Source organism: Pygoscelis adeliae, unplaced genomic scaffold, assembly GCF_000699105.1.
Source record: "Pygoscelis adeliae isolate BGI_AS28 unplaced genomic scaffold, ASM69910v1 Scaffold543, whole genome shotgun sequence".
NCBI lineage: Eukaryota > Metazoa > Chordata > Aves > Sphenisciformes > Spheniscidae > Pygoscelis > Pygoscelis adeliae.
In genome coordinates this window covers 74410-94255 of record NW_008824476.1, presented here as the reverse complement: position 1 = coordinate 94255, position 19846 = coordinate 74410, and the positions used below count along the sequence as shown (strand labels likewise).

General features: G+C 49.3%; 2 protein-coding genes across 2 annotated transcripts in view; one reads left to right on the top strand and one right to left on the bottom strand.

The window, feature by feature from the left end:
* Nucleotides 1–706: 706 nt before the first annotated feature.
* Nucleotides 707–6365, top strand: ATPAF2 (ATP synthase mitochondrial F1 complex assembly factor 2; the record flags this gene model as incomplete). Its single annotated transcript, XM_009321408.1, has 7 exons — nt 707–761; nt 1115–1260; nt 2098–2195; nt 3208–3288; nt 3422–3534; nt 5001–5116; nt 5743–6365. Coding segments are annotated over 7 exons (747 nt in total), but the record flags the coding sequence as incomplete, so codon positions are not given.
* A 929-nt stretch (nt 6366–7294) lies between these two features.
* The window catches only part of LRRC48 (leucine rich repeat containing 48), a 15088-nt gene continuing 2536 nt past the window's right edge, over nt 7295–19846 (bottom strand). The window contains exons 3-12 of the mRNA XM_009321407.1: nt 18993–19159; nt 18247–18393; nt 16961–17080; nt 15935–16047; nt 14462–14636; nt 11610–11741; nt 10261–10331; nt 9353–9476; nt 7757–7888; nt 7295–7591 (exon numbers count right to left, since the gene is read on the bottom strand). Coding sequence (XP_009319682.1) covers nt 7478–7591; nt 7757–7888; nt 9353–9476; nt 10261–10331; nt 11610–11741; nt 14462–14636; nt 15935–16047; nt 16961–17080; nt 18247–18393; nt 18993–19159 — 1295 coding nt within the window. The 3' untranslated portion in view covers nt 7295–7477. The remainder of the gene's footprint in view (nt 7592–7756; nt 7889–9352; nt 9477–10260; nt 10332–11609; nt 11742–14461; nt 14637–15934; nt 16048–16960; nt 17081–18246; nt 18394–18992; nt 19160–19846) is intronic.

Genomic DNA, 19846 nt, shown 5'->3' with positions numbered 1-19846 from the left:
TCCTGCCCCCTGCATGCTCTGAGCCTGCCGGTAGCTGTGGTTCTTCCAGCGGGTGCATTGGCCGCAGGTCAAAGCAGAGAATGAGCCAGACGCGCTGAGGGAGAGCGGGTGGGCTGGCACCGGGGGGTGGGAGGGGAGTTTGCCGACGGCAGGGAGGGGACAGGGAGGTCACTGTGGCCTGCCCTGCCTCTAACCCAGCTCTGCTGGGTTTCTCCTCGCTCTGAGAGCAAGCAGGGAGAGAGAGTTAGCCAAGGCGGCTCAGGGACTATTTGTCAAACGTGATTGCAGCGGGAAAATCTTGGAAGATTGAGCCCAGAGTGAAACTCCTCTAACAGGCTGGGAAGGAGTGCTGGGACAGGTCTGCTTTGGAAACCAGCCCTGCCAGACTCTGTAGGAACTCGGTGCAGGCCAGTTCGAAGGGAGCTGAGAGCCCAGCCTGGGCTGGTGGAAGCAAAGTCAAGCTGGTCCCGTTCGCTTGCCGGTTGCGCACAGCAACGCTGTGGTTTTTCACCAGTTTCGTGGCGCTTCACCAGCTGGGTGGAGCCCGCAGAAATGGTGTGGTGCTTGGAAGCTGTCGATGACCGGGCAGGATTTTTGCGGCCAGGCCACCTCGACAGCACCGAGGGCTCCGTCTGTTCTGGGCTGTGATGGGGAGCAGGGGAAGAGGCCGAACCTCCTCTAACTGCCCTCTGAATGGGCTCTGTTTTTGCCCCCAGAGAGGAAGCGGTTTTACCAGAACGTGAGCATCTCGCAAGGAGAAGGTGAGTACGGCCGCCGGGACAGGACAGAGGGGCTGGTCCCTGGGAGGGGTGTTATCACCCCACGCTTCTTCAGCGAGAGCGTGGCACACCCGCAATGTGCGAGTGGAGTATTTGTCACCAGCCTGCTGTGCCCTTTCCTCACCTATAGCGAAGCTGCGTGGTGGGAAACACCTTCCAAGACCATTTGGGGGAAAAGTATGTCAAAATGATGGTGATGGTGGGAAACTCGAGTATCCCTGGTCCCTTGCTCCCGTCACCTCCGGCTCTGAATCTGCTCCCACTGTGGGGTTGTCTGTTGTTCCTTAGTGCCTGCTCCTCTTTGATTCCCCAGGATTTATACTCTGATTCCCCAGGAGGCTTTGAAATAAACCTGGACCACCGGAAGCTGAAAACGCCCCAGGCCAAGCTCTTCACTGTCCCCAGTGAGGCCTTGGCCATTGCAGTGGCAACAGAGTGGGACTCCCAGAAAGACACCATCAAGTTCTACACTATGCATCTGGTGAGCACGGCAGGTCGGGGCTCCCAGACCCCGGCGGGGCAGAACGCCGTGTGTTGTGAGCAGTCAGGTCAAGGAAATCAGGATTAAGGACAGGGAATCGAAATGCCAGGGGCTAAAGATGGGTTTGCCAGGCCACTGCCACCTGGCGAGGGCTTTGCCAGCTGGCAGAATGGATTCCAGAGCAAGGGTTGAGAACCGCTTTGGGGTGGAGACCTGCTTTGGGGTGTAAGTCTTGCGCCGGGGTGTGCGAGATGGGGGCATCTTCTGAGAACGCTTCCTTCTGCGTCCTGCCTCCGCCAGCTCTCCTGAGTACTTGCAGTAGAATTTGCATGGCTTGGTCTAAAACTGGGGTGACTGCGTAGACATGAGAACGGTCTCCAAACGCAGAACTTGGAGAGAGCAGGTTGTCCTAACGCCCATGGAATCGGGGACAAGAGGTCGGGACTTTGGGCACTGGGGAGAACCTTGTGGTTGTGAGGGCAGTTAGATGCTGGCTGGGTGACTGTCTGAGGGGGGAGTCTGTGTCACTGGGGGACTTGAGAAGGGGCTGGACAGTGTTATTGGGGATAGCAAGGGACAGGAGGAAATGGGATGAGCTCTGGAGCAGTCCGTGAGCCCTCTCCTCTGGTGCTTGGGGGGCCCGCTCCCGAGGCTTCCGAAATCAGTGAGAAGATTCCTATTATGTGAGCTGTGTTCTGGCCCTGCACCCCTTTTAGCTGCATTCCTCGGTTCTCTGTCTGCCCCAAATTCCGCTGCTTCTTCTTGGCCTTGGGCAATGGAAGCTGCTGCTTCCCCAAGCCTTGAATAACAGCGATTTAAACTGCCTTTATCCCGCAGACCACACTGTGCAACACGGCGCTGGACAACCCCACGCAGCGAAACAAAATGCAGCTGATCCGTGCGGCTGTGAAGTTCCTGGAGACTGACACTGTCTGGTACGAGATGGGGGCCCCGCTGTCACGGAGGCGAGGTTGTCTTGTCGCAGTGTGGTTTTTGGAAGGGCGGTTGGGGGAGGAAGTGAGGAAAAATGTCTACCGTAACCCAGTCGTGGCAGGGCTCTGATCTGTCCTGGTTTTGGCCCGAGGGTTTGAATTAGTTTGGGCCAGTCCTACGTCTGCAAACCTAGTGGAAGTCCGTGCACGCAAAGGGCATAGGTATGAGGGAGAACGGGGATCTGGTCCTCTGCTGAACTCTGTTTTGGACACCTCCATGCTGGGCAAGGGCAGGAGCAGCAGGAAATGAAGATCTCCTTGGGGAAAAGAAAACATCTTTGAAAGGCCTGGGGGAATCTGTCAGCCCAGTCCCTGGTACTCCTGTGCCAGTACAGGCAGCTCAGATTACTTGTACCAGTAGCAAAATGCCCTTCGTTCCTTAAAGCCCCCGTGGGCTGCAGGATCAAGCCTATTCATGCCCAAGCTCCCGTCTCACAGTCCCAGCCTCCGAGGTGTCCACTGGCAGCTGCACAGCTCCTGTGTGGAGAGGGGAACAGGACATCCCCCAAAGCCTTTGTGGCTTTGGTCAGGCTGGCAGCGGGGAGCGCCGAGCTGAGCCACTGGGCAAAGTGAGGCAGGAGGAGTGGCCCCGTATAAAGAGTCCCAGTGGGATACGTCCCCTGCTCTAAGAGGGATACGTACCTGCAGGTACCCCCTGCATCCTGTGGCTTGCTTGGGGCTACCTGCAATTTTCTGTTGGCCGGTTTGCTGCTGTTTTGTAGTAAGGTAGAATTGTCCTTCCTGGAACAACAAAACGCTCTGAATTTGGGGAAGAGTGGGGGGATTGTCCCCAGTCACTGCTGCCGCTGCCTGGGTGGACAGTAGGCCCTTGTTCCCCTTGCCGTGGTCTGGTGGGGGGCAGCTTCCTTCCCAGAGGTGTGCTCCAGCCTGGCAGGGAGCAGTCTGGCAGCCTGGGAGTGAACGTCCAGTGTGGTTTTGTTCTGCAATGTCCCAGCTATCGTGTGGAGGAGCCAGCCGCCTTGGCAGAGCTGCAGAAGAATGAATGGGATCCCGTTGTCGCCTGGGCTGAGAAAAGGTAAGAGGTCGAAGATGTTTCTGTCTGCTTATGCCCTGCCCTCCTGAGGCCAGGAGCTCTAGTGCTTGTGACTGTCGGAGCTGCAAGGTCCACAAGCCCTGTGCTTTTCTAAGGGGCCGGGTGATCGTTCCAGGTACAACGTGGCAATTGGCTCCTCGACCAGCATCCTGGGACCAAACATCCCAGCCAGCACCAAGGAGACCTTCGTCAGCCATCTGGCGTCCTACAACATGTGGGCCCTGCAAGGTGAGAGAGGCTGTGCCGGGGAGCCCTCCGCTCGGGCTGTGCCAGTGGAGGAGGCGGTTCCTCTCCACGGGGCAGAAAAGTGACTGTAATGTTTTCTCTCTCCTGCTGATACGCTGGGATAGTCGGAGTGTTGAGGTTTATGTTTTAAATCTGCAGGCCAGTCCCTTAGCTGTAATTTGTTACTGGTGGGGACTCCCCTCGTAGTGCCACTAGTGTTCAGGGTCTGACTGTGCTGGCCTGCGAGCTGTCTGCTCTACCCTAGCACAAATTTAACGCCAAACTTTCTAGTGATTTAGTCCCCAGCTTTGTTACCAGGAAGAGAAATGGGGTTTAGTGCTCCAAGCATCCGTGGTTCTGTGCACTGTCCTCACTCTTTCACCCTTACAGCCCACTTGATCTTACTTTATACTGCTGAATGACACCTAAAGATAAAGAAATGGAGTAATGTTTGCTTTGCTCAAGTCCTCAAATGCAAGACTTGAATAAGCAGCAGACAGTGATGTCTACAGAAGACACTAGCTGAGCTGCTAAGGGAAGTTAACAGGGACAGGGCTTGCAAAGCCTTTCTGTTACCCCTGTAAAGATTGTTTTTTGATGAATCATTTCTTCTCCTCACAGTTTGTAATACGGGTAGGCAGGGTGGAAGGGAAAAGCATGTGCCTTCCCTGGGGAAGGGGAGGCTCTGGGCAGCTGGTCGACTTTAGACCTGAAATTCAAGGTCTGGCCTAGACTGGTAACACAGGACGAGTCTGACTTCAGTTCCTTCCTTAGACCCTGTGCACGCGCAGGCACCTACATTTCCTATCAGCTTGAGCTGAACCGTGAGCGCTCAGCAGCTCAGAGTTTCGAGCCCCTCTTTCCTCCTCCTCCTGGCTGTGCGTGTCTGTGGGATTTGCTCAGGTCCCTCAGCCATCAGGCACTCGCTCTCCTCCCCTGAAGAGGGGTGTCTTGCAAGCTGGTAGCTGGTGGTGTGGCAGGAAAGAGCTCTGCTGTTTTATCAGCCGAGCCCAGCAGCTGTGTCCTTTGCCAACACAGTTCTCCCAGGGGACGGCCCACCACACGCATTTGCACAGTGTTTTTCTAGGAGTGGTTATAGATGTGGACAGCTCTTCTATCACCAAACAGCATACGAGTCCCTCTCACCCTGGACTTTCCCCTGAGCTCCAGAATACTGCAGCCTGGATGGGTATCCCTTCCCTTCGCACGGGGCAGGTTTGTGGCAGAATAAACGGAGGCCATTTCCAAGGCGTAGCCTTTGTCACTGCAGCGACAGCGGCCAGAACAGCGCTTTGTGTCTGCTGTTAACTGCAGATCTGACGCTTAAGTGCCCAGATGCAAGTGGGAAGTATCACTATCCCTGAGGAGGTACCACACCCTGACTGTCTCTTCAGAGCACGTGGAGATGCCGCTGTAACGCTGCAGAAAACAACCATGAACCTTGTTTGTTTTGGGTTATTCCCTTCCAGGTATAGAATATGTAATCACCCAGCTGAAATCTCTGATTCTGTCCATGGGTCTGATTGACAGGCACATTACAGTAGAGAAAGCCGTGCTTCTGTCTCGCCTGGAGGAAGAATACCAGGTAAATGATGTTACAGAACAGCCCTATAATTCAAATAGCAATAATCTCAGCATGACAAATGTGTCTCCCACCACAAATAACTGGCAAGGGAAGTGCCTGCTTTTGCAGGAGAGGTTCCATTCCACCAGTCTCCCCGTTTGAGAGAGTTTGGCGTGCGCTGCTGTAGAGCAACATCATGGGTGCAACAGCCCAGAGTGCTCCCGGCACTGCCAGTTTCTTTTTGCAGAACCCAGATGGCTGCTTTTCTCCCTCTCGAATCTGAAGTGCAAAGTCGTGGCTGGCTTCTCTTGCTGTGGGTTATCCAGCCTGGAGGCCTCGGTAGACACCAAGCTAATAACTTGCTTACTGCAAACTGGCCTGGCGTGAAGCTCTCCCTGACCCAAAAGCGGCTGAAGTTGACGGGAATCTTTTCATCGTCCCTTTAAGGGGCTTTGCCTCAGACCCAGACGAAGCATGGCCTTCCCCCGAACTCATCTGGAGAGCTCCCTACCCCCGTAGTCAGTGATCAGCACAGCTCCTGGGGGGTTACCCGTGTTTCTCAAACATGAAAAGGGAGGCTGAGAGTTGCTGAGCAGCTCTATGTATAGTCCAGTTCTGAACTGACTCGTGTTCCTCCTCTCCTTCAGATTCAGCGGTGGGGCAGCGTGGAGTGGGCCCATGACTATGATCTGTGCGAGCTGTGTGCTCGCACGGCAGCTGGGACTCTCTTTGTTCACCTCTGTTCGGAGAGCTCGACTGTAAAACACAAGCTGTTGCAGGACTGAGGCTGCTGGGCTGGGCGCAGGAGCCAAAATGCCCAGCTGTGAATCGCTGGCGTGACCCAGTGGCCGGTAACCCCCCTCCTGCCACCACACCTTTCCTGGGATCAGCCTCGCGCTGAGGAACTGCGACTTTGTGGGCAACTCCTCGCTTGGACTGCCTGCCGCAGTGCAGCGCCAGGAGTTTTGAGCCCGCAGGGAGGAAAGGTCAAGGTGAGCTCCCTCTGCATCCCCAAGACGGCAGCTCTGTCCGTTACTGGTGTCTGTAACTCATCAGAGGAGCTCCCACGAAAGAAACAGCTTCCTGGGCGGGGCGCGGCACAGACATACCCGGCATATGCCACATGTCTTCATAGCTGCCAGCTCCTGATACACACTTGTTGTGGAAATCTGAAAACAGACTCCATTGCATCTGTTCTTCATCCCTCGGCGTGCCTGTACGTAACACCAGGGTCTCTCTGTTTGATTAAAGGCCTGCCCCTGCTAGATACCGAAAGCCAATGCTGCGGAGTATTTCTTTGTTTTCATCACCAAACCGTGGTGGAGGTCCTGAGTTACTAGGTTCCAGGCAGGTGCTGGGATGGCTGCAGGCAGAAAAAAAACACGGAGCAGAGCTGAGCAGACACTAACTATCAAACAGATCTGCTCCCTCCGCGTCTCCGTGTGAGCCTCTCCATGCTAGGTGCCCTGTCCTTGCAGCCAAGGAGTAGCAGGGAGCCGACTGTGCAGTCCTGGAGCAAGTGGGGGGGGGGAACCTGGACTCCTGCCATCTTCAAAAGCACAGGGTACTCTGAGCTAAATCTTTGTATGACAGGCAGCGCCAGCCACGGGGCTTTCGGAAAGACCTGGTCTCTCCCCAGAGTGCGTATGCGGCCACCCTCTCACTTAACCTTCCCACCTTTCTCCTCGCTGCTTGCCTCGAGCCCCCGGCCAGCATCATTCGTCAGAAGCTGCCCGCAAGTGAGCGCAGCAGCTGCTGTCACCGGGCAAGGAGGGGAATTAATGACTCCTCGCTTGGCTGTTGCGAGCGGCGGTGTGTGAGCTCCTGTGGAACCATTGATTTCCCTTCCTGCTAGCTGGGGGCTGCTCTGTTTGCACTGCAGAAAGCTGCTTTTGTGAGAAGACAAGGCTCCCAGACACGCAGAGCCCCCGCCAGCCTTGTGCTTGCCGAGCTGGAAACCTGCCGTTATCTTGGGGGTGGCTTGATGGCGAGCGCTCCTCTCCCAGGCTGCTGCCGCATGCCTGTGGCTCCCAGGTTCCTGCCACTGTGCTGGCAGGTACCAAAGCTTTCAGGCATGATACGCTACGATGATTTGGTTCAACCAGCTCACAGCTGATCCGTAACCCATTGTGACCAGGTCTGAGCTCTGTCTGCACAGGCTTTCATGCCAACATGATGGAAGAGACAGAGCTTCATATGCTTTTCCAGAGTCAGTAAGTACCTTTATTTGCAGTTTATGGTGGGATGGAAGAAGTATGCCTTTGGCCTGAAATGTCCCAGCCTGCTCAGGCGTAGAGAGGCAGCCGTCCCTGCTGGGTGTGCTGCCGCTGGGGGCCGTCCTGTGTGCCCCCAGCTAAGGCAGCTGCCCAGCCCGTGGCAGACCTACTCCGTCGGCTCCAGGATCTCTGTGTTATCCAGCTCCTCCTGGAGGTTGTCGATGTACTGAACAATCTCTTTGACACGGTCGCGGTTTCTGTCGATCTCGTTTTGGAAAGCCTGAACAGATGGAAACCAAGCAGTGAATCCGCAGGCGTGGCAGGGTCCCTTGCTGTAGCACAGAGGGCTCCAGCAAAGGTTAGGGAGCGTCTTTCCTAGCAGTGTCCCCACCGCTTGGGCCAGACCCGTCTGTGCCCCGTCCCCCTGAGCACGAGGGTCTCTTACCTTCTCTGTCACGGAGGCCTGCCAGCGGTAGGTGTTGCTGAGGATGTCGCTCTCTCGCTTATCAATCTTCAGCAGGCGGATGCCATGGGACACGTTGACTGCGTTCACAATGGTGTTTTTGTCCACGAGAAGCTAGGAGGTAACGTGACCGGATGAGGGGAGGGGGGGTGGGCACGCAGCGAAAGCAGCAGAGCTCGGAACTAGCAGCACAGGAACTGCAGTGCTTAGGGGAAGAAAATCAGACCTCTGTTTCAGGCTGACAAAGCCCTAGTCTTCGGGAGGAATCCAGTGCTTTACCCTTCGCAAGGATGTGTCCGGGCCTCGCTACGGTGTAATGGAGTATTATCCCTGGTACGGGTGGGGAAACTGAGGCAGCACCCTCGGCCTCACCTGCTGGAGCAGGGAACAAATGCCTGCTGCTGAGTGCTCTGCCGCAGGCAGGGCTGGCTTGCAGCGCATGGCAGGCCTCGGCGGGCAGCTGGTGTTGAAGCAAGGCTGCATATGCTCCAGCACGCCTGGCCCAGCAGGTGCGGGAAGTGGAAAATCACACTTGGAAGGGTCTCTTGCGTTAGTGGCACTGGCTGTAAATCTTCATTTTTGGAGAGTCCCAGCTTCTAATCGAAGCAGTGACTTCCCCTGTGGCTCTAAATAGAGGGTGGCTTTGCTAAACCGTAATGACTCTCCTCCTGCAGCCAAGTGCAGCTGTTGAACAAATGAAGATTGCTTCTCCATGGAAATGGATGGCAGCGAGGCAAAATGGGTGCACAGCAACAGTGCGTAACTGCAGCCATCTGCACAGGCCATAAAGCAGGGAGCTCCCCCGGGGGTGCCAAGGGGTCTGTTTTGTGTTTGTCAGCTCTTGATTACCTGGAGTAATGGGGGGGCTGGGATAATCTGGACAGAGCAAAACCATAGCGAATCCAAAACTCGAGTCATTTAGCCACTAAATGAAGGAATAACGGAGGCAAAAAGATCAGCGGCGTTGCTGACTGGAGCACTGCAAATATCTTGGTGCTTTCTGAAAGGCTCCTGGGATCTTTGATATCACAGCAAGACTGAGGGCGTTTGAAATGTCATGTCCTGCCTCCAGATCAGCTCACGGGCTGGGGAGCTCTAGGGAGGGCTTTTGAAATCACTGAGGCAAACGAGAGTCCCGGTGCAAGGAAGTCAGAGCGGTGTTCGGATTCTCCTGGGGGAGCAGGGAGAATCTGAACAAAACCAGTTGCGAGTGCAGCGAAGACGCTGCCTAAGTTACCTGCTGGGTTGGGACTGTCTGGAAATCAGCCAGAGAAGTGAGTTGCGCTGGAGGCAGGAGAGAGACTTCCTCAGCACCTCTCCTGGGCTGCTGCCACCAGCTCTGGCAGCGCCCAGGGAAACCTGCAGTGCAGTTATCCTCTGTCCTTGTCAGCGGAGATGTCCGGCGGCGCTGCAGTTCAGCCAAGCGGCCGGGGCCTCTTAGGAGCAGGTTATGCTCTGGTTTAGTCATGGCTTTAGCTGTATCGAGCCTCCTGGAAACCCTGTCCCTTCTGAGAGGAGGCTGTGGCCTCCTCTTCTTGCCGACTCCCTAGCAGAGATGAATTTTTTTGGTGCCCTCACCATTCGAACGTCAGCTGGCAAATCCTCGTCAAGCTCATTCTTGACTGATTTCTCCAGTGTGGTGATGGCGATCTCTAGCAGCTTTTCATGGTAACGGTTTTCCAGGTCCCGGCACTGGGTCATCGTAGAGAAGATGGTTAAGGAAAAAGCTGACGACACCACTCACTTGTAGAGATTAAATGACCTCCTGTAACTAGAGACTGAGCATCCGCACAGTGGGCCTCTGCAGGAAAGAGCCTGGCAGCAGCCAGGCTGCTCTGATGTCGGGATATACACTTTCTGCTCTTAATCGCGCACTGGGTCTCATCCTCACTGCCATATAGCACGCAGAACTGAGAGTGGGCCTAGGTTTGCAACGGAAATTGAGGGAGGCCTCCCAGGATATAAGCTAAGCTCTGAATATGGTGCAATTATTTGCACCAGGCCAAGAGATTTATATATTTAGTGTAACCTGTCACTGAAGCACTTTGGTATTCTCATCTCACTTTGTTTCAGAAGACGTCAACAACACAAAAATGAAGGCCATTTAAAGAAACTTCAACACGAATTGTAGGTATTTCATTGGCTGCTATGGCAAGAATGTACATAGAAAACAGTCTAACCAGACCTTCCCAGGGTTTTGTCATGGCTGTGTGGAGAAGAAAGGAAGATTCCCAGGGAGGAGAAAGCTGCGTAAGTCATGCAGACTTTCAGCACAGAACTTAGAACCTTTTGTGCTCTCCAGAGTCTCCACAGAAACAAGCTGGGCACTTTAAATGACCATTCCTGCAAAGCTGGGAAAAGACCTTTTCTGTTGATTTAAAAAAAAAAAAAATCAAATTCTATTCTGATGGCTCATTTCTGGATTTAGAAGTGAGATATACGTACATCACTGGGAGGTCCAGGCCAACGTACTGTCAAAAGGATATATCCCTTTAACGTTTTCAATGAATGTTGATGCTATGACAGCAATGTTTCTTTTAAAATCCTTTATTAGCTCCTTAACAGAGGGAAAAAGGAAATATTACAATGAAGACTTGCATAAACATAAAAGGGAGTCAGGGAGTCTAGGAAGAATCTACAACTGATTATAATTCGGACTCACTGCTGTTATTAGCACAGTCAGAAACTGCACTGCCTCAAGCACTTAAAGTGTTTTGGAAGTGCTGCAAGATTTTCTTTCCTCGTTCAGGGACAGCAAATCAGAATCGGTTTATTGGAGGGAAGCTGACTGAATGGTACCTTTGCCCGTTGTCTGGAGCAAGCCAGCTGATCCTTTTTTACCCTCACCTAAGTAACGCACAGAGTGCTGTATTCCTGTATACTGCCATGCTGCAGTCTCTTTGTATGTTTGAAGAGCCTCTTGTCGGAAGCATAACCAATGCCTGGGCTTACCGCAGCTTTTGTTTTAGTCCTCAGAAACTAAAATTGCTGCTGCCTGTTACCTCTCTCAAAAACGGCTGATGGGGAATCTGTGAAGTGTTGCACTTAATGTCTTGATACAACAGTTAGTCACCCGAATCCTGCAGATCCAGAAGGGCATACGGGGAGGAATGTTTCTGCTCATTCCAGCAGTGACTGCAGATACATGAGGACCAATTCAGAAAACACTAAAAGGCACAGTCCTGATGCAGTGAGGAATCCATTTTGAGCTGCTGCTTTCTGTCAGGCACATTCACAAAAGTAAACTGCTGCATCTGCTTGCACACAGGCCGCAGCTCCTGCCTGCTAATTTTTAAAAAGATTACTTTTTTTTTTTTTTCCAAATGAAGATGTACATTAGCAGCCCTGCCCTAGTTTTCGAGGAAAAGTCTGGGGAGGAAAAAGGCAGCTATTATGCAAGCAAATGCAGTAAGAATGTGTGTAATCTTATTAAAAACAAAGATCAGCTTCAAAGAATTACACCTCTAGAATCCCAAATGCATACCCCATGCTATGCAGTGACTTCTGTACGCAGACCTATAAAATGACTGAACGACCTCAAGTCCCTTTCTCTAAAGTCTAGGAAATCAGCTTGGATAGATGCGAAGATCATACTGCGCTTTGCTCTGAGCAACAGAAATCTGTTGCAATGGATCAATGTCCAGGGCCTGATCTCACCCAGACCATCTCTGAGCAGAGAAAGAATAAGATGGAGACAAAACATTAGCCTGACTGGAAGACCTACGCCCCCCTCTTTGTGCAACGGGCTACTAAACAGAGGGGTGCAGCAACAGAAAAATGACACCCCCGCTGCGTTCTGGATGTGAGGGCTCACAGGTATGTGCTTGACCCTTACCTCCAGCTGGTCAGCTATCAGCATTTCCAAGGTCATGAGTGCTTCTGAGAGCTGAAGTATGTCCTCCTTGTACTTGGCTCGTTTTGACTCAGCAATATCATAACTCCTGGCATTATGAATCTCGTCCAGCCTCTAAACACAGAGATAAATAAATTACTTATAGTTTGTGATCAGCACTCCATTGCAATTTAATTAACTTGTTACATATGTCAGAAAAGTTCCTTTGAAATGAAATGTGATGATTCAGGAAGTCTCCAGATTTACATACTGGCTAGTCAACAGTGCTGAGGTATGCTACTGCGCTAACGATCCAGGGGCAATGCTGTGAAATCGGTGAAGACGCTTCCTCATCCTCCAGTCAGCAGAAGACTTTGCCCCTTCTATGCTTCTAACTGTGGTTCCCCTTCTGATACATATCAAATTAAAAAAAAAAAAAAAAAAAGATTCTTGACACTGCTGGCCATGAAGAAGAGATTAACAATTACTTCGTAGAAAGAAATGCAGGCCTAAATCCCGATCCCCTTCATGTCAAGGAGAATCTTGATTGACTTCCGTAGGGTCAGGATTTAGTATTCTGAATATGGAATACCTATCATTGCCTGCCTTCCTCCTACAACAAGGATTTATTGCCCTTCAGAATTAAATATTGACGTCACTTTTGTATCAGACAAGTTTTATGATTTCTTGGCTCAAAAAAAATCCTCTTGTGCTGAGCAATGTATTATTTTCAAGTCTGTTCAAAATAAGTTAACAAACGAATGTTAATAGGAGGAAAAAATAGACGTTTTAAGATGTCTAATCCATTTCTCCTGAGAGGCAACGGAACAGGCTAAAATAGAGAATTCTGATGAAAATCATTGCCAAGACTTGTGTCTGAAAATGGACTAGATTACCCAAACTTTGCAGTGTTAAAAGGGGGAAAGGGGAGAGCAAAGTATCTTCTTTTCTAATGTAAACAAGTTAGGAGGCTCAAAAAGCTCCCCAGCCATTCAAGCCGCACCTCCGGGAGCAATAACTTCAAAGTTCAAGGCCTTTGATGCTCCTTTGCTCCTTAACCAACTTCAGAGAGCAGAGTTATTTTACAGGTTACCCAAGCTTACATGAAAGAATTACAGCGAGACAAACAGCCCCTAAGAATGGCTTACAGATTTCAGTCTGCTGGGACCTCTGCACCTTTTGAACTCCTCCAGCAATTTTAGATTAATGGGGAAGTGCTGTTAAAATACAGTGTTCGGTTTTGACACCGACTCCTCCGGTATTTATATGAAAACTGTCACGCTGACTGTAGCGTCCTCTTCTTGCAGCTCAATCCATAGCTGAGTCTGCAGGTCATCGGACAAAGACAAAGGGCCAAAATCTGGTCTCACCCATGTTCCTTGGGGTTTGATTTTGGGGTGGGGTTTTTTGTTGGTTTTTGTTTGTTTGGTTGGTTGTTGTTGTGGGGGTTTTTTAAACGGAAGATATATTGGGAATTCAAGTGCAAGTTAGCTGAATACGCGTCTCAATCTTTTTACGTTGCCCTCCGGTAAGGCTGCAAACTCGTGCCCCGACTAGAGCTGATGTTTGCCAGCGTGAGTCAGCACGGCTGAAGGACCCGGGCGCAGAGTGACTCAGCAGGCCGCCAGCGGGTGTCAAGGCACCTAAATAAAAGTGAGCTGGTTTTCAAAGGGAGCCAGCGCTCGTGACTCTGCCTGGTGTCAGTTGTCAGGGACTTGCTCTGCTCAGCTGACAGTGTTACCAGGCTTCCCCCCCTTCATTTTTTCTGTGGAAACAAAATAATGATCCATCTATTATACATGGTTAGAAAGGGATCCAGCTAGAAGCTACACCCTTAGCAGCCACAATGGGTGGCTGTGGTTGAGCAGAATGAAAAAAAAGATCGTTTCTGCTTTAAAAAGACTAGAAATACATTACAATAACTTTATCTAATTTTTTGTTAAAGCTCTTTGAGCTGTTGACAAAATGAACTGAAGCAGAAAATTACTTGAAAACAGGCTGAATACCCTGCAATCTCCTTCCTTTTCTTCCCCCTTTTTCAATGAAGGAAGAGCTGTTGGAGGCCTCAAAGAGAAGGGGAGTGGCATTAAATCTGATAATTTTTTTTTTTTTTAAATCAACTTCATCAAAAATATTTAAACTAAAAGAAAGGTTGAGCATTTCCATTTTCTTAAAGACCAGTAACTTTTCTGGATGGCAAAAAAAAAGTAAAAAAACCCCACCAAGTTTAGCCACTTTTTTTCTGTAAAGCCTTCAAGGACCTTTACCTTTGTGGACAATAAGATAACACTATGACATGTTAATTTTGTCCTACGCTGAATTTCCAGTATAGATAAAGGCTGTCAGTGTTAGCTGGTTGTGGTTTGCCCAAAGGGTTGAAACTTCGATCCCCAAATTCTTTTCCTACATAAAGTACTAAAAAACTTCTAACATTATGTTAGTTAATGACACTATATTAGCTAACACAACTTTCCTTGGTATAGATTTATACTGTAAGAAACATGTAAAGAAAGATCAGTGACTGAGTGCTGGAAGAGGTTGCCCAGAGAGGCTGTGGAGTCGCCATCCTCGGAGATATTCAAAGGCCGTCTGGAGACGGTCCCCGGGGAACCTGCTGTCGGTGGCCCTGCTTGAGCAGGGGGGTTGGAGCAGACGCCCTCCAGAGGACCCTTCCAACCTCAACCACTCTGTGACTCTGCCATTAGGGATCAAGAACCGATTCCTATTACAACAGTGTAAATCCAGTATCATTATCCTAATTTTAATGGAGCTACCCTCGTTCTCAGTGAAATTAAAAACTGGCATAGGGTGTAGAGAAATCATGTATCAAACAAACTAAAGTATAACAACGTTACCCTTTTGTTCCGATTTTCAAAGTCTAGGATTATTTTCCTGCCTTCTTGCTGGTTGGCTGTTAACGCTTCATGAAGGCTTTCGTAGAAATCAGAGACTTCAGCTTCTCGTTTTTCATACTCTTTCAGACCGTAGTTAAACAGGTTCTCACAAACTGAGACAAACTCCTTCCTGTACGTGACACCAGAGTCAAGGTATTTCGCTTGTTCAGTGGAGCAACATGCTATGTTCCTTCTAGCTCTGCAAATTTGAGCAACAAGAGTTACAAGCTACTGTGATGTAAACTCCGTGGTTCTTGCTGGGAGCGGGCTGCCAAGTGTTCTCTCTGTGGCAGGACTGGGTCACCCATTCACATTTTATGCATAGGATTTTGCTACCTGAAGGGTATGGAGAAAGCTGTGGCAACTTGATGGGAAAAAGGCCTTGGGGGGAAAAAAAAGGGAAAACATATACTTCTCTGACTCTTTTCTGACACAGCAGCGGAATGAAGCATATAACCCTATCTGTCTTCACAAGTGTGAATACAGTGCCTGCGTAGTTAATAAATACAGCTCTGGAGCCTACAGCCAGAGCACAGAGTAAACTACTGACTTGGTAGCATCACAAAAATAACGTCAATTTTTCTTCTGCTATTATCTTGGCAATGGAATTGTTTCGAGAGTCTATTGTAGTTAAGCCGTGATGCATTTTTCCCCAACAGTGTAATGCAATTTTAAGGAAGGTCAAGTTACTGGCCTTGACAATGCTCTATTAATCTGAATGAGAAAAGAAAAAAGAAAAAAAAGTGTCTGCTTTCTGATCTCCCGTGTAGGAGCAATGATCAGAAAAAAGTGCTGGCCTGAAAACTTCATGTTGCCGGCTCTGGCAGGTAGCGAGATATGCGACTCATATCATTCTGATTAGTCTGTTCCTATCTCCTACCACTTCAATTTCAACATGATTTTAGCGACTGCGCTCTTACAATCTAACTGACAGAGATTTATCTTATAGCTCATTTTAAACTTTAAGTGGATTCCAGACTTAAAGAAAGTACAAAGCCTTGATTCTTGAAGGGTCAGAAAAGCAGGCTACCAAAACTGTGTTTGATTCAAGTGAAGGAAAAGGAATATGGTAATTACAATGGTGAGAATTTAAAACGCTGGAATCTCATGACCTGTTGGTGATAGAAGCGAATGGTTTTACAAATGGGATGTTTCAAGCTGGGTTGGCCAGCTTGCCGGTAATAGAAACCATTTGTTTGTAGCCCTCATATTTCACGAGATATCAAGCCTTAAAGCTGTCACTGGTCTCACGGTCTTGCGGTGGGGTTTTCTGGTGCCATTCCAAAATTGAACACAGACCATCTCGGATCTTAGACCAGTGTAGCTTTCAGCCCTGGACAAAAGCAACGGATGAAGAGTCCCTGTGGGTGCGCCTCCTCCTTAACTCAAGGCATTACGTTTTAGCTCTAGGTATCCTAAATCCAGGAAGGATATGCCTGCAGCAGGTCACCCGCTCCGGGGAGGTAAGCCAGTTTGGCAGCTTCTGTATCCCCTGCATACATACTGTCAAACAGGAATGATCCATTCAGGTACTCAACAAAGGCTGTCTTTGAAGAGAATCAGAGCAATGTAAGTAAAATAAAAAGTGCCAACCTGCTGCCAGTCCTCAAGATGCGTCTCTCCTATAAGCACTTTACCAGCAGAGGAACACTGGTGCAGTGATACCAACAGAATAGATATACCAACCAAGGCATGAAAGCACCCTGCAACTGGGGTGAAAACCATCCCGCTTCACACGTGGTTTTGCTGCTAGAACTCTCTAGCCTAAGGATAGAAAACACTGTTTAATCTTATATAAGACATTACCACATACGAACAGATATGGCAAAGCTATTAAGCCTTTCAGATAAGGAGTCAGTGGACTTCGGGGAGGGATGGAGGGAAGAGCTGCAGATGTCCTCCCTGTCACTTAACCGCCGCCTGCTCTTCAGCCAGTCTGATCTTCTAGGGGGCTGGAACACAGAGGCAGACCACAATTGAAAGCACCGTTCTGCTTGGTCTTGGTTTCAGCCTGTTCACAGGACTACAGTGACCTCTCAAAGCCCTGAAGAGTTTAACCATAAAACTAATGAAAAGCATTAACTTAGTTTGAAGGAGACAAAAAAAGTCACTGCATCATGAAAACACTAACAGTTCCCTCAGACCTGTAATTTTCTTAATCTCATGTCAGGCTGATAAGATTCCCGGGTATGATTTACTATTTAGCTTCGCAGGGTCTGTATCTGTAGTTTCATTGTTCAGCCAAAAGAATTATGCTCCCCCACGTCATGCGTATTCCACAGCAGCTCCTGTTTTCATTCAAAAGATGAGATTCAGAGATCACAGAGATTAATCCTAGCCTTAGTTTTAGCACAGTCAATGTTAACCTCTTATTAAATCTTCAAGCAGGTAAAAGAGGAGCCAGTACGTGTTGCGCTTCTTTCTCCTGAGACAATATACAACCAGCCAAAGAAAACATACCTTGTGGTACTCCAGCTCCTTCTGCTTTGCCTGTTTCTCCTCCAGCTGAGCCAGGGCCCGAGCCTCCTCACATTCCAATGGCTCAGTAAGATCTTGATACTTTAAAGCTGCAACTTCTCGCTGAGAAATGCAAACAAAGAAAATGTCTCTATTAGATTATCCAGCATTGCTCAACAAATCTTGGCAGAAGCATTTGATCTTTCTAGAACATGCACCTGAGTGACTTCTGCAACTCCATTTCTTTATGGGCTTTTTATTAAACTACTTATGAAGTTTCTAATCCATTCCTCATCCCATTTTTTTGTTGGTATATTACTCTGACTCTGCATTCAATGCATCTGAGCCGATTCAGTCCCAGGAAACTTTTCTCTCCCCATTTCCTCCTCTTTAGGGTTGTTTTTTCTTTTTTAGCAGGAGGCCCTGTTTTGACTCCTAGAATTTGAGCTCTGATTTGATCAGCCAGCGAGTTTAATACATTTACTAGGGAGGAGAAGGCCCTTTGGAGGAGTAGATGGCAAGGTAGGAGCAAAGGCAAGAACCTAATTAGCTTGAAACTGAAGCTTGACAAATTTAAGTATGCAATTCTATGACGTACTGTCTGTCTGAGCAGGGACTGGACTCGATGGCCTGGAAAGCCCTTCCAGTCCTATGGTAAGAGTGTATTCCAAGTACAGCTCCTGCTCTGTGCCAAGAAAATTTTCAATTAATCATGTTCTTTGGTTACTAAAAAAAACCCAAACAAAAAAAACCTTCTTTGTTCCTTTGAGCCCTGGGATCAACAAGCAGTCCCACGGGTTACCGGTGTGGATGCACTGTCCAGTTCGCAGAAATCAAGAGCGGGAAGTGCATTCAACGGCACCTGCTTGCCTGGATAGTCCATCAGTCTGCTACCGAAACAAACTGCTCAGTGAGCAGCAGGACCACCACCATCCTTTCCCCTGGATCCATGTCTCAAGACTGATCTCCTCTGAGATTCTCCGATCTCTAAGGCGGCTTGCACTCACACTGCAGCCTCTCTGTGGCCCCTCTCCCACACACAGCTGCTGACTTTCACAAAATCTGTGAAGACATCGTGCCTCTGACACCTCTACCTCTCTGTCAGATTTGATAGAATTTGGCCTACAGGTTCACAGCTGTCAGGCGGAGGCAGAATAAACACTCCCTGTTTCTGTAAGCCTAATTTCTGCAGGGAACCTGCCCTGAATATTGCTAGCATACCAACGAAGCAAATGATCTGTAAGATGCTGGTGCCCGATTTCACAAGCAGGGAATGCAGAAATGCTTACCGTGGTGTCACGCACGAGCTTGAAGTCCAAGTATACCAGGTCTGGAAGATGAGCAACAACAAACAGCGTATACTGCTCATCGTCGCAGAGAGGGTTCCCCGCGAGATTCAGCGTGCGTAAGTTTTTAAACCTCCTGAGATAGATCACCTGTGCCGAGGGGAAAGAGATGCTGTACTTCCCAGCGCTGGGGAAACACACAGCCTTGAAATTCATTGCTCTTATTACGATTACGTTGCAATACGTATCCTGCTCTGCTGCCAAACACAGGCGACATTAAATTATGAGTTTCTAATGCTTTCGGGAAAGGAAATACTTAAATTCACATTGTGAATATATAAACGATGGGTGCAGAGAGAAGGCAGATGGGGCGGACAAATCACAGGTCTTAGACTGGTAAGCTGCCCTCAGAAGAACCCCAAATAAATCCTAGTCTCCACTCCCTCCTTTTCTCGTATGTAGCTACTTATTCCTTTTCTAGCTTTCACGGGAACCAATAGGAATTTTGCCATAGCTGATAGCAGTAACAGCACCGGGCCCCCAGGAGCCAATAATCTAAAAGAGAGATAGTTGTAGTAAGCACTTAACACCGGGACAGCTTACCAAAACCACAACCTAGACTACAGAAGCAGTGAAATCCTAAGGAGAATTTTCTCCTCTAAGGAGGGGCTCGGACACAGTGGCAAATGTCAGTTTTAGAATATTTGATCCTTTGACAGGGAACATTTGCAAAGACAGGGAGCACTCACGTCTTCCAGAGTGGTCAGGTTATTCTTTCCAATGGAGAAAATCTGCAGCTCTTGCAATGTGTCCATGTGCTCAATTTTAGATATTCTGTTATTGTAGAGACTGAGGTCCTGCAGTTTGACAAGGGTATCCAGGCCCTCAATTACCTCAATATTGTTGAAGGACAAATCTGGGGAAGAGTTTAGAAATCAAAAGTTTTACAAGCAGAAGTTGAAATGTTTCTAGCAGAACGCCCTGATTCAGACCTTGCATTTAGCCTGGTTCTTGATTTAGGAGTTTATGTGCAGTATTTTCCTCGGGGGCGTTCAGTGTCCCACAGGAAAGGCTCGGCATTAAATCATCATTCATTCACAACTCCTCCTTGCAACTGTCCATGCAACTTTTAAATGAGAGCAACAATTGAAGGTATTCCATGCAGAGTCCACTTACACAACCTGAAAGTGATTTCTACCTTATGGGGAAACCCAAAATACAAGAAAAGAGGTAGGGAAATGCCCTAAAAGGGGGGTGTTGCTGTGATACTTTTGACACTCCCTGCCTTGTTTCTTGCAGGCTCTTGCCTGCCACAATAATGCCCACTGTCACGGTCATTCCCATAGGACCAACATATGCCAGTTCCACGCTCACAATCGCCCTGTTGTCAGTGGAGGTATGCAAAGGCATATACTCACTTCAGCTATTTCACTCATTGAAATTTCCTCTTATCCTGCTAGAACATCTATCCTAACACCTACAGTCATCATGACTAAGGGCAGTGTTTGCCCTCAGGCCAGTACCGAGCGATTCAGGAGTCCAAAGACGGTTGATGAGGTTACCAGCTGTCTGCGTCAGCCCAGCCCCTGGACGGCTAAGACAC